The sequence below is a fragment of the Megalops cyprinoides genome, chromosome 21, assembly GCF_013368585.1.
Source record: "Megalops cyprinoides isolate fMegCyp1 chromosome 21, fMegCyp1.pri, whole genome shotgun sequence".
In the NCBI taxonomy this organism is placed as follows: domain Eukaryota; kingdom Metazoa; phylum Chordata; class Actinopteri; order Elopiformes; family Megalopidae; genus Megalops; species Megalops cyprinoides.
The window spans coordinates 8,588,462-8,603,068 of NC_050603.1; the positions used below are offsets into that span (position 1 = coordinate 8,588,462).

General features: G+C 43.0%; 1 protein-coding gene across 5 annotated transcripts; it reads right to left on the reverse strand.

Moving 5' to 3' along the window:
• Positions 1-5,806: 5,806 nt before the first annotated feature.
• On the reverse strand, positions 5,807-13,028 carry LOC118769051 (splicing factor U2AF 65 kDa subunit-like). Of its 5 annotated transcripts, XM_036516058.1 has the most exons (12): positions 12,787-13,028; positions 12,488-12,646; positions 11,157-11,289; positions 10,570-10,676; positions 10,269-10,420; positions 9,899-10,015; positions 9,241-9,379; positions 8,841-8,920; positions 8,589-8,711; positions 7,503-7,610; positions 6,721-6,972; positions 5,807-5,996 (listed from the first exon to the last, which is right to left on the reverse strand). In XM_036516058.1, exons 2-12 carry the CDS (start codon positions 12,534-12,536, stop codon positions 5,862-5,864), a joined length of 1,395 nt encoding a protein of 464 aa, XP_036371951.1. In that variant the 5' UTR covers positions 12,537-12,646; positions 12,787-13,028; the 3' UTR covers positions 5,807-5,861. The 5 variants fall into 5 exon arrangements, with proteins under 5 accessions (XP_036371951.1, XP_036371955.1, XP_036371953.1 ...); XM_036516062.1 differs by having other exon boundaries at positions 7,503-7,589; positions 10,570-10,673; positions 12,488-13,028; XM_036516060.1 differs by having other exon boundaries at positions 10,570-10,673; positions 12,488-13,028.
• Between the last annotated feature and the right edge of the window lie 1,579 nt (positions 13,029-14,607).

Here is a 14,607-nt window from a genome sequence, read left to right on the forward strand (position 1 = left end):
CATCTGCAGGCTCTCTGGCGTTCGCATAGCAACGACTCGGACCACTCGGACAGCAGCGGAAGGCCAGCTCTGTCCCCGTCAGCCTGCAGCCACTGCACCACGCCTTCGCATGCTGTCCAGCTTTACCACTGCTGTTTGTGTGCTTATTGGCTGTTGGTGCTCAGCACTGTGAAGACCAGGTATGGGCTTCAGTGCAGGACCATGGCTTCCCACTTGGTTATAAAAATGAGTGAACTCCTGTAGCTCTGCAAGATTTCCAAATTACTGGAGAAACGGGCAGTAACACCCCAGCTCCAAGCTGTGGTGAGACACGCATGCGCATTTTCAAGTGAAATGGAGGTTTCATACCCGTCCTGAAACTGGAAGACGTGAGGTGCTATCTGTAGTGCTCGCTCGTTTTTTTATACTCAAGCATCTCTTTTCATCTACAAGAAATGATGATGTCATCACAAATGTGCACCTTTGCGATGTGTACCTTTCTTTGCACTCCCATGTGCACTAACCATCGTAAGGTTCATCTTGTCTTTCGAGGCAGGGCGAATTTGCTGTTCTCCTCCTTAGGTTGACCTTGGCTCCTCGTTCTTTCACCAAATGTGTACAAAATGCCTTGGAGCCACTCTGCACTCTGGGAAAACGAATGTCAAGTTACCATGACAATTGGCTAATTTGCTCAGAGTGGTGACCTAGGGGCGGCACAGCAGTAATGCCCTCGTAGATGTGGTAGCTTCTGCAACAAATGCCATGATGGGATGAGAACCATTCCACATGGAAAAGAGCACCTGCTTATGCTATGTGGGCATGTTCACAGTGTCTTTCAGTAGCTCGCTACACAGGATCTGAAAAATGTCCCTCTCTGTGCTCTCACATGACCATCCTTCAAGCTTTAGACGAGCTGAACGAAACCTAAAACTGTTGTACCTCATTTGAATGAGCTGCATGTGCTGCCCACCCATGATTAATGCTGTCTCCCCCATCAATTCTGGCCTTGATTTCCTGATCCAAATTTCATTTTTTCATATTGAGACCCTCAGTATTTAGAGGCTTTCCATCTACCTCGCTACAATCCCTGTAGGCTGGGAGACTGCATGCTTTGCCCTGTACAAGCCTTGAAGTGCTCTGACACATACTAGAGGTATTTGGGTTCCCAGTCAGCCTCTTTGTGTGTCACAAAGAGTTTGTGACACTTCTCTATCGGTATAGCCTTTTGCAGTTTGGATGCCACTTCACTGGCTTACATCAGTCCATCATATAGGCCTCTTCCAACAGTAGCTGTGGCACATTCTACAAGAGGGGTGGCCACAACTTGGGCACTTATGAAAGGTGCTAGGTAGATTAATTATCTTTGGAAGATAATTGTGTGGCAACATGTTCGACCTCCGGTTTGACTCATTTGTGTTTAGTGATGGCCTGCTCTTTTAGAGACAGTGGGAGTGCTTTCACTTCATACATAATTCCCTATACAGAGTTTGCTTCCATCCCTAAACCATCTATGTTCACTCTGTTATCATAGGAGTTCAAGTAAGTATGTGTTTTCCTTCTCCTTTGTGGTTTGTTTTGGGATCATGTAGGCCTCCTGTTATGTTGGTGTTTAGTGTTCCAGCACAGGTATACACATTGGAACCTCCCTGGCAACGAAAGTTGCAGTGGTTTGAGATACCTCTGCAACATTTAGGCGAAAATGTCTCATTTCTGTAGTTGTTTCAGTGCCGTGTAATGTTAAATCTTCCCTGGAGATGAAATATCCTTTTTTCTTGCCAGAATATTGACCCAGCTTTGTGGTACACTGACTGCTGACTGAAGTGAAACAGAAGAAATCGTTAGGCATGTGACCTTGGTTCTATGAACAGCCAACACACCGCACTATTCAGTCACTGGGGAGATGTGTTGTGGAAGCTCTGTAAGTAAAAAGCAGAAGTCTGGTGGGCAAACAAGCATGCATACAGTTGATATAATGTTGCAGAAATGGTCCTTCGCCTATTCATTGATTTCAACCATACATACCGTTTCGTCACCTGACTTGGTTTTCCGTGGAAACAGTGCAATATGAACAACAGTCATTATTTAAATTTGATGTTTTATTGGAAACTTGAATCCTTTAAATGTCTCTACATATTTGATGTTATATAATTGGTCTACAACCTGGAAAAAAAAAAAACACACGTATGGTAGTTACTTCCGCGCTAAACCGATGACTAACCAAAACCTCAAGTACACAGCTCTATCTACATTACATCATTTCCAAGCATTACCGATGTAGACTGATAATACGTGTCTTCACATTATTCAGTCATTGAGATAATTTGGCATCTACATCCCTTGGGGCCTCATCAAGTAGATTTTTTAGAAGACAAAGGAAGTGGACCACTGCCCAGTCAGCAATATAGCTCCACGCTGTCAGGATTCTATCAGTCACTGAAAGTGGAATTCTGCCATGAATAGACAGCATCACCCAGACCAATACACTACCTATTAATTGGTCTGTATTCAGTATACTGTTCTGCATGTCTGCTCTACACTGTTACCATCAGGTCTGAATGATACTTAATTTTTCTAGAGAGGACTTTTTCCACTCCATTTGCAGAAAGTTCTGCCTAAGGTATTACACGCACTCACATATATTTATGAGCATGAAGCTCCTGTGCAATCTTTTCATCAATAAAGAATGGCTGTGTAGCCATCCCACACTGCTCATGTGACCCAATGATTCTGATGCAGTATGACTCGTTCTTTGAAAATTATCACTAAGATGGATCTGGATGATGTTCAGAAAAAAATATTTTAATTTTCCAGAAATGCATTTCCCTGCTGTGGGACAAAAAAAGGATTATCTTATATTATCCTAAATGAACAATAGAAAATATTGCAGCCTTTAATTCAAATTTAATGCAATAACTCACTGGATTTACTGTCGGTGACATGAAAGCATGGCCACCGTGTACCTTATATTCATTATAGCGAGGGAGGCTGTATTCGGCACTCAAACCCAGGGCTCTGTCACAGAGGAAATAATGAAAACTTGTCCAGACCAGAGGTTGCAGTTACATGGTATGTTTAATGAGCTTCACACCTCTCTCCCATCATGACATCTACTTTACTAAACCTGGATTACCAACAAATCTCTGGTGATAATACAGCAGAGTTGAGTATACAGGTTTGCCAAGGAAGATGGTCTATCACCCTCTTAAGGGTAAGGACAAGCACACAATTCCTTTTTAGCCGAGGGACCTGGATCTGTAGATCAGCCAATTGTCTCTCTTGGCATGCTGTGTGGATGGGTGAGCCAAAGTACAAAACAGTATCTGTGTGGCTGTACAAGTCCCCTGCTGGATTGGTAGATGTGTCACCCTCTGTCCTCAGTGAGACAATGCCTTTTCATTTTGGGTTTGACTAATGAATGGAAGAGGAGTCAGAAGCACCAAGACAGCCTGTTGGCAAAACCTCCTTTGGAGCCTTATTTTCAGTGTTCAGTCATACATACATGTGAACTTTACCACATTGGCTAAAACAGTATGTGTTTCTACCTGATACGCTGATAAAATGGCTGAAAAAAAAAAAAAAAAAGCCACTGTTGACTGTCACTGTCACATCCATCATTCAAACAGGTTTGAAATTCTCAGAGCAAAATTGTATGCATTAAACAAAAAGAACCAAAAGAGCAAGATAAGACAAAGTACGTCATATTTGTTTTAATGAGAGTAATAGAATTAATAAAAAAAAGAAAAAAGCCTTACAACATGGGGAGTGAGAAAGCATAACGTTCTGTCTTCTGAAGACTAAACTAACAATATCAAGAATTGATAAAGGACAGGGACAAACTGCCTCAGTCACCAGTTAAGCTCAAGATACACGTGTTCAACAATCGGACTTGTATTACCAAGTGTTATGCAGTGCCTAGTACAGAAACTCAGTATGTACACCACCTACCCCTTCTCTGCCAATGTCATGTACAAATAGTGAATATTGAAATCAGATATTCATCAGTATCACTTTCTCCCATTCAAATCTTGGGGTCTTTTTTTTTTTTTTTTAAGTATTTTTCATCTCCTTTTATTTACTTTCTCATCAGGTTCTCAAAAAAAGGGAAAAAAATTACATAGCAACATAAGTTAAAAGTAAAAGTTAAAAACAAGCCCCAAAAAAACAAAAAGGATACTTGACTGGTACTTAAACATCAGTGTCCACCAAAGAAAAATTCTCAGTACGAAAGTAAGTCTTACACTGAAATTTTGTGGTCCTTGTAGTAAAGAAAAATACAACAGGTGAGTAAGACTGAGGCGGACTGTGAGAAAGGTGTTTGTTACAGTGCTCCTTCATCCTTATTCCCTGGAATCCTCCCAAATCAATTTTCTTTCTTAGAGTATCACGCCTGCCCACAAACCGTAACTTTAAAATCAAACTTAGGCAGCCTAATCTTTTTTGCCCAACAACCCAGTCCTTGGCCTCTGGCCAACAAAATTCCCGATTCATCACAAAGTCATACTTGAGCAGAACTCTAGAGCTATTCAAAGAACAGACTGTATGGGTATCAATTCTGGACCACATTGGTACTGGTAAGTGGAAATTAATCAAAAATAAGATACTTCTTTTCAAGCTGTGAGTTTTTACAAACAGAGATTAGGCTGACAACGTAAAATGAAAATTTCTGAGCGAAATAAATGGGTGGTAAAACATCTTTCACTCAGATTTCAATCTGTGGTCCATCTTGAGATGGGGAGAAAAGTATTTCAAAGCTTTGAAATGTAGACAGATGGATGGCATAGCTATACACGGTAGTTTTGTCTGTATTGTTTTTGCTGATTTTATGTACCTCAAAGTAATAAAGACACTAGCATACTCTGATGCAGTATTACCCCTCCAATTAACCTTCCTATTCATTTCAACTGTGGAAGACAGACTGATAAGATAGACTGCAGCTTAATGTAATGGTGCATTGCTGGAAGCAACCTTGCTACCCTCGGGATAGGTAGTAACACAAGACTATTTCCACAGCCAAGTCTGAAAATATTTAGAAGAAATAACTGTAGCAAATCAGTATATCAATGTGTATACAGAAACCATGGGCACCACAGTGAGAAAGTTCACTGGGAAATATTTTGAAAACTGCAGCCAAAGTTTAAGATTACGGCCATTGCATTTGAACAAGGACCGTTTATGAATCTGAGTATTGGGGACAATCCATGTGCTCGGATACTGGCAGAAGGAAAGAACGGGAGAGGGCGATCAGGTAAGGCAGGTTAAGAAGGGAAGAGCACAAGGACCGAGCGCAGAGATTTAAAAGGCAAGAGATTTAAGCACAGTAACTCCCCATCAACTCTATGGTCAAATTTCAGGGTTTACAATGATTCCTTTCATAGCCCACTATTCCGTTCCCACTTCTCACTCTCAACGGGGGTTAACTGCTGAGGCTAGTGGGCAATTTAGAAATGTTTGTCCCCTCTGTACTTAATAAAACAACTTGAATATAGTCAAAATCGTCTTTTATTTCCTCTTCACAGTTTACAAGCCTGAACCTCATCACTAACCCATCCCTCACATTCCTCCTCATTCACCATCCTTCCAGATACAAAAACACACCCTTTAACAACCCAACCTGAGATGACCCCACACTTCCACATGACAAAGTACAAAAATTCTCCCTCTCTCTGAACTTAAATGGTCTATGTTTTTGGACATTAGAAATCTTATTTTCTCACCCCCTGCTCCCCAACTATGTTTCTAAATACAAAAGTCCTTCAAGTCTCCCTCGTACCCACCCCCCACCCCCCCCACCCCACAACCACCCACCCACCCACCCCTAGACCACTTCCTCACAAACATTTCCTCTCTTTCAGTCTCGGCTGTCTACACAACTCTCTCCGTGTCTACCAGAAGTCTCGGCGGTGATAGGCGTCAGGGTCGCAGTACTTGGTCACCACCACCCTGTTGGCAAACTTCCTGCCTGTCAGCCCTTGCATGGCCTTCTGGGAGTCAAACACCGACGTGAACTCCACAAAGATCTGAGACAGAGACAGAGAGAGGATAAAAGAGTTCATTCATGAACATGAGCATGACGTCACCACTGACTCCAGAGAAAAGGATGCAAGGTGGTTAAGGTAGTTAAGTTATGCTGAAATACTATTAAAATTGGTAGGCCGGGAAAATAGAATATTTTCCACATCAGTTGGGGTTAGTGTCACAAAACAATCAAGAAAGTCATACAGTTGAAGGTTCCAATTAATTTGGCAGAGTTTCATTTGTGCTCTCTGGACTTAAATATAACAATATCTTACCGTTCTAGTAACCTGGTGCATGTCTCTCGAATGGTATTTACACACCAGCTACTCCAGACATAAGTAAAACATACCCCTTTTGCATCTGTGGTTTTTGCTAATGGTTTCCTTCATATCATTACATTACTGTCATTAAGCAGATGCTCTTATCCAGATCGACTTACATAAGTTACAGTTTTACATGTTATCCATACATACAGCCAGATATCATTTCACAAAATAACGACCACATTATTGGTATTTAGCACACTCTTATCCAGGCTGACTTACATCAATTACAGGTTTTTACAAAGTTGTCCATTTATACAGCTGGATATTTACGGAGGCAACTGTCGGTTAAGTAGCTTGCCCAAGGGTACAGAAGCAGTGCCCCCATGGGGAACCGAACCGGCAACTGTCGCCCACACACAAGAAAAGCCCACACCCAGAGAGCCCTGCCCTCTCCGCTCACCTTTCCGGTGCCGGGGACCTCGAGGCCGTCCACGGGCCGGGGGATCTCGATGCTCTTCACCTGGCCGTACTTGCTGCACTCGTCCCTCACGTCCTCCACGATCTCCTCGTACTCCTCGTCGTCCAGCAGCTCCTCGGGAGCCACCATGTTCATGAGGCAGAGCACCTCCGTGGGCAGGCCGCCCATCTGCACCACCGAGCTGTTCATCAGCCCCGGCACCTGCAGCGTCACCGGGGTCTGGTTTATACTGGCCTGGAGTTGGAAAGAGGGAGAGACGCACACAGAGGAGGGGGGGAGAGAGGAAGGAGTCAGCCTTCAGGGAGGAGTGTACGGCTGGACATCACCACCCGTGAATATGTGGACCAGTGCAATTTTCCTGCTGAACATTCGAAGGAGGAAGGCATGAGGGGTTATACAACTGAATTGCGCAGAGCCTTTTTGTCACCTTTTTGCATTTAAGATAACCATGCTTCTCTTTAAACTGGATTTTGTCGGTTTCCTGGCTACTCTGCGACTGAGCTACTGTAAAATCACAAGAGAACGAGATGAAAAACAAAGGGGGTATGGAACAATGAGAGCGCATACACCAAACAACATAAAATCAGCGAAATAAAAAAAAAAAAACATGCAGCACAGCGAAATACGAAATGAACAGTCAAATCCCCCGCAGCTGTCTCTTTAAAAGCGACGTGGCACCCGCGGTACGTTAGGCTTGGCTCACTCCAGCCTGGCTGGCACGTGTGCAGAACGGGCAGCCGCGCTCCCCCCCGCCCCCCCATTACCAGAGCGGCGTTCTTGGATCCCACGCTGGCTCTCTGCACCAGGAGCTTCTTGTCGCCCAGCTGCATTCCATTTAGCCCCGCAATGGCCTGCGACAGTGAACAGTGCGCCTTGGAGAGGTTAATACGGGAGTCAATACTTAACACAGAAACGCCTTCGGCTGAGCCCCTACTCTCACCTGCGCTACCCTCCTGCCCTGGCTGGATCAGTGCGGCGGTCCTAATGACGCACGTGTTTTTCTTTTTTTTCCAGCTTTCAAAGAGCCCTGCCTTTGCATGTTACGCTATGAAATGTCAATGTGATATGGACACTTGATTGTAATTTAACGATCCCACCCCTAACTTCCTTATGCATCTGCTGTCTATGGATATAACAAATATTCTTGGTATAGCTACGGGTTGGCAGATGACCCAAATTTTCATATTATGTGGTGCAGAACACCAGAATCTTATGTACACAACACATAAGACTATTGCCATTGGGGGGGGGGGGGGTTATATGGTTATATGTGGCTATATGGCTTATATAATTGGCTATATGTTTACATAGCCAATTATGTCATATGTCACCGCATTCCCTGCGGTTTTTCTTTCTATTCAATTTCAGCTCAGTTTTAAAAATATTAAACAAACAACTTACAGCTCAGTAATAATAAATGAACTTTTTAATCAGGGAAATCCAACCATAGAGGTTCTGCTGCAGAGAAAATCTTTACAGGTGAAACTGCAAAATGGAAGCCACATGCTCTCTTAAAGGAGCAATAGTGGAACATTATAAATTCAGAAGACTGACTACTATCGATTATGCTCATGAGAAGCATTATGGCAACAGTGCTAATAAATACAACATTAAATTAGCATTAAAAATCAATGTAAACAGCTTGCACTACTGGTCTGAAATCCATACATCTTAATGCATTCATACATAATGCAACAAATCGATAATCTACTATGTTTACAAATGAATAAAGACTGGTTCAGTGTGTTGTATATGTGGGACTGATTTCCCTGCATATACTATTCTATAAGCAGTGCAGTGCTGAAGGGTATATCTATGACTCTTGTAGAACTACGTGTCTAGACAATTACCTGATCACTCAAATTGACGTCAACATATTCACAGAAGGCGTATCCTTTGGAAAGCCCTGTGGCGCTGTCCTTCACCAGGTTAAAGGCCTTCAGAGGGCCAAAAGAGGTGAGCAGCTCCTTCACCTGGGAGCAGAGAGAGAGGGATAGCGTTATGAGAGGAGACAGATCAAAGGAATGAGAGGAAAGGCAATAAATTCCTTTTCTATAGTGAGTTCATAATACAGAACACAGACTCATGGCCTAGAAACTAACCTGGTCATCGTTGAGATAGTTAGGCAGACCACCAATGAAGAGCTTGTGGGCTGAGTCGGGCACCACTGTGGACACCACGCCTACACCAGGGGGGAGAGAGAACGTTACTGCAGAAGTAATCATCCTCTCCTATTTTCTCAGAAGCGGGCATACTCAATTACGCTGATGAAGTACACACTAAAAACGTTTCACACTGTAGCATTACTACCCGTTTGCATGACACCGATATCAAAACACTGTCGTTAAATAAAGTAACTTCACTTTTACCACGTTTACCAAGCAGTGTTGGGGAACGCACTTCGCATTCACCTGGTTCCATCCCCAAAATGGGCAGCAACCAGAGTGAGTAAGTATCAGGATGAACAAATGACTGTGCAGTTTATTACACTAGTGTGTATACCTGGGACATAGACACTGGGGTTCTCACTCATGCCAGGCAGGGGCTGGTAGTCATGTGGCCGGCGGATCTTCAGACTCTGTCCCTGGAAGATGATCCCATCAAAGGCCATGGCCTGGGTGGTCTCATCCACAGAGCGAAACTGAGGGAGGAAGAGAAATCTAGTATTCTCGGCACTACACATCAAAAATGATTTTGCTTCTCATATTTTCAAAGCAGCCGCTCAAGTTCTTTTTTATGCCATACTATCCACTCAGTCGTAATGCAACTTTTGTTGATTTGTAGCTCGACAACTTTGGTTGTCTCACATAGCAGGCAAGAATAAGCGTAACTTTAGCACCATTTAATTTAATAAATAATGGGAAATTGATATTGAATTTAGATTATACTGACTTTTTTAAGTCCTATGATAGACCAGCCCCAAGAAATACCTAAACCGGACATTGTTGTTTAGGTTTATTAAAAATATCAATTTCTTAAATTGATAACTTTATGTGATATATTGCGATATCACAAGAACGGTTCTCTCAACATTACATTTGATAGGCACCCTGCCCTAGTAAGCAATTTTAGATTTAATTAGTAATTGATTGGATTGCTTAAACAAAGCCACTTAAACAAAAAAAGAAGTACTAAACTAATTACTAAGTACTAATCAAACCTCGAGGAAGGCAAAGTTCTTGTCCTGGTTAATCTGCACTGCAAGGACAGGGTTTCCTGGTGCTTGTGTGAGGCCACCCAGACGCATCTGGGCATTGAAGAAATCCATCATGGACTCCTGTGGATGGAGAAATGGGAACATTTTCACTGTTACTGCAGGCTACATTACATCAGTCTAACCAACACAAGATAACTCAATGCAAAATAATAAAAAAAATCATCAGGGTTTTGTTTCCATGACTACACACCTCAAAAATGACAATATGAACATAAGCCTGTGAATCATTATCCTATGAAAGAAGTCCTCTCATCACTATCGCTGTCAGGCCTATTGTGGTTGCCAGCTCCCGCGGTCCCCAGCCCCTCCCTACCTCAGTGATGCCGAAAGGGATGTTGCCAACGTAGAGCCTCCGCGCCTGCCGAGTCATCTGGCTGCCCACAACCGGCACAGGAGTGGGAGTGACTGCCAAGCCATCTGGGGTCATCGTGGGAAGCAGGGCAGTGGCTGGGATCTGTCCAGCAGCTGTCCAGAAGGGAAGGCAGAAATAAATGTGTTCAGTAGAAGAACAGACTGCCAGACAGAAAAGTAAATGTATAAACAGAAACCCACAGTGTGAAATGCAAAGAGGAAAAACAAGATGGCAGACAGGCTGGGTAGGTGAGGAGACTGACCCTGCATGGCTTTGTACTGCATGGGTGTTATGTGCTCAAATCCAGGCGGCGGCACATCCCAGTACTTCCTCACTTTCTTCTTCTTCTCACGGTGTGGGGAGTGACTGCTGAAAAGGGGATGATGAAATAAAGATGTAGGAGGGTTTTATCTTCAGGAACACACACATCTTGTTTCCCTTAGCTACCAATATATTCATTTCCTTAAAAAAAAGCCTCCACAATTACAGCATAAAGAAAATGACTGCTTTAAGTGAATAAATCTCAAATGAACTAAGGTATGAATGAGAAACTTTGACAATCTCCACAAGACAAATTAAGAGACAACTTCAAAGAAATTTAAAAGGGTTATGCCACAGTTATCCCATGCCACAACAATTGCCCTTCGTGCCTTTACCTCACAGTGTGAGAGGTACCATACCTTCAACATACTGGTGTTTGGGTGGCACCTGCCTCTGGTCTGAGAGGTGACCATGGGGACGCAACAGCCGTTTAACACCTTGCACATCACCAGCATGTCTGATGTCGCATGGAAGTGTATGGCATTTCTAAAGTTGCAGGCAGCGTCTCCGCCTCAGGAGCTGCCTTACCTGCGTCTCTGTCTGCGGTCCTTGCTGTCGCTGCGGCGGTCTCGGCTCCTCCTCTCTCTGCTCCTCCTCTTGCGCTCCTGGCTGCGACTGCGGGACGGAGTGCGGCGCCGATGCCGGTTCTCCTTGTCCCGTTCTGGGGGGGAGGTGCGGGCAAATTTACACATTACAATTCCAACGCTTTTCAGAATTCCAAGTGTAATAAAAGTTGCCGAGAATGGCTGATTGGCACGCTACACGGGTCCCAATGAAAATCTAATTGGTCTCTTTTGGTAACTAGTTTGAGTTGAACCATGTGAGTGTTACATATGAGACTCGTCATGTGCTGGGGTTTAAAATTCACTGTCCTTTCCAATCTTGTCAAGATTTGGGATTTTATCTGTGAAAAATTATGGTTTGTTAATAGGGTCCCCTTCCAGTATAGACAGCAGGGGTATAGGACGTACAGCTCTGGAGTTTCGTGCAGGTTGTCCATGAATTAAATGCGGGTGCTAGGTCCCTCATATTACTCATTTTTCATACATTATGAATGCAAAAGATCAATTTTCCAGTTCAGCTCTCAGTGTAGTCGCTAACCAGCACAGAGCATGCACTGGCTGAACACATGCCATGGAGAAGTGTTTTGGGTAAACGCACGAGCCTCCATTTCCTTGACGAACCTTTCCAATCATTCAACTGACCCAAATAAAAACGCAGCAGAAAATACTTTGTAGATAAACAAATAAAACTATACCGACTTGATAGCTACATAGTCCTTCCTACAATCTAGTGCTAGCTGTAGCCATCTTGGTTAAGTTAGCGAACCAACACTATCTAATTCAGAAACAAAAGAGATACGCCTGCATCTGCTACTCTTTCACTTTTTTCACACTTTCGCTAGTTACATGCTGCAATCAGTTAGCGAGGTGCACGGTGTCCTGACCAGTTAGGGTTGACAGGTAAAACCGACAGTCAGTCGTTCAAAGCACAGCCACCTTGGATATTAGGCAAGACAGCTGGCCTGTTCGGACACAGGTATTAATGCTAGCTAGTCGCCTGCATTGCTAGCCAATTAAATAAAGTCAGCTAGCCATGTAGCGACTTAGCCTAATAAGATGGCTAACGTTACCGATTGCTGCTTCATAACTAAATTCTCACTAACACCTATTGAACACACAGGCTGGTTGGCCAACGGGTAATAAACAAGCAGCCAGTTTGATTGTAAAGCGGACGCGATCTCGCTAGCCAAGTAGCTACGCTGGTTGGTGGTTTACATACATAACTAGCTAACAAACTACCAGCACAGGCAGGAAAATACCGAACAGTTTACGATAACTTAATACGCGATCACCAACCTTGCTTGTTCTCCGTCAACTGCCTCTCGAACTCGTCAAAATCCGACATTTTGGATTCGTAGTTGAATGGACGGTCGGCGTGGGGGATAGCAGCCCGCTAGCTCGCAGCTAGCTAGCCAGTATTATAGTACGTAGGTATAAACGTCGCTCGGTAGCAAGCTGGTCGGCACCACACAATCACCAAGAAGAAAGTATAAAAATGCAAAAATGTAGTCAGATACAGCGATATAAAACGATACAAATATAGCTAACGAGTTATCTAGCAAGGTAACCAGCAAGCAGGATAATGGCAAACCCACTGAAAATTGCAGTGCGATACTCCGCTTTTGTTGTGTCCTTAATGAACTAGCCTCACTAGCTAACAATCATCTAGTTCGACAAAACGCGAGTAGGCCTAGCCTTGGCTTAGGCGCTGCGATTAATGGAATAAGAAACTGTCTTCCTTTTTCCAGATTAGTCTTTCCTCTCGTTTTGTTTCTATCTCTCGACGAGGGGGTACGACGAGGCCTCACGCTCCTGACCTGACCTCGGAAACCGCCGTCTCCCGCGTTGCCGGAAGTTTATCCGCACCCGTTTACGGAACTGCGCCACCCGTCGGCGTGGATGATCGGTACCAACGGTGACTGCGCTCTTAGGAAACGGTGTTAGAAACCCAGTCGCAAATTCAATTTCATTATCCCATTTGCGCTTCGCGGCACAGTCACTTTAAATAGATTTCAATGACACCCACCTAACTGGTCATGAAAAATATCCGTTTTACAAGCGTCGACAGTTGCTTTTATGAGACAAGGAGGTGAACTCCTGAGAGTTACATAGTAGAACATAATAGCAAGAGGCGAAGCATGGTCTTCAAACAAGGAAGACACTGAATAATAAAAAAAAAACTTAAAAGAAGAAAGACACCAAAGCCCCTTGTCCCAAGTCGTACATACAATTTCATCAGTCTGTACAGAACATAACAGAACCTTACATTTTAATGTTTTTGGTTGAGGGTGGGATGGGAGAGCTTAAAGGTTAGCTACAAGATGACATGGTCAAGCTCAAGTTAACCCCAAGCCTCATGTGTCATGCATGAAATTTCAGTGGTGTTTTTTTTTTTTTTTTTGCCATAAACCAAGTCATCATGAAACAAGGACTGACAGTCAACTCCTGCTTTGCATCTTCTTTGTAGGACGAGCATCACCTGACCACGAATCTGAATTTACACTATGTGATATGTGAATCCCATACAAAACAAATATGTTGAAAATATATTTTAGATGTATTTATTTATATTTTTGCTAAATCAATATATTGAAAATATATAAATTACTGGCATTTTGGTATATTGGAATATATTTCTGCTTTGTATTAATGTGCTTTTAAATGTATTTACAATATGTTATTGGGCTGACCAACATTCTCAATAAATTACAGTGTATTTCGTATTTGTCTGGGGTGTTAGAGCAGACGAAAGCTGAGCTTTTTAGCAAGACATTTTGGTTGTGTATTTTGAGGTTTATGTAGTCAGAAAACTCAACTAAGTCATTGTCTGCCTATTTCCTATTAAGCCATTTGGGAAATGGTACACACATTGGTACACCACACTGGCTGTTAGCACTATTAAATAATCAGGTATGTGGGGACAGTGTGAATTCAGTGATTTTGCTGTTCAGCTCTGGCTCCTGAAAGACATTAAAGATGACAAAGCTCAGAGTGGGATGGAAGCATTAGTCATGTTCTTTTAACACTCACTTTAAGCAGACATCAAAGCTGGGCTTTGTCGGGATGTAGCAGCATTGTGATGAGTGTATGTCCCTATCTACACAGGCCTTGCACAGAACACATTTTCAGTCACTGCACATGCAAACATTACCATCATTTTCACATGCTGTAATAAACATCCTTGTCAGATTAATTTAGATGGCATTTTAATAACAAAATTTGACATGAGAAAAAACAATAACCCTATACCAGAATTGTGATCACAGTACACTGAGCCTAGTTTTGTTCAGTAGTCAAGAGTACACTTTGACTGTCTACCCATGTTACAGGCAGAAGCTGCTTCTAAGTGCTGATCTATGGCTAGTTTTGCTGTTAAGCTTATAGTGGTTATAGACAGAATTGTGGCTTGGTATTCT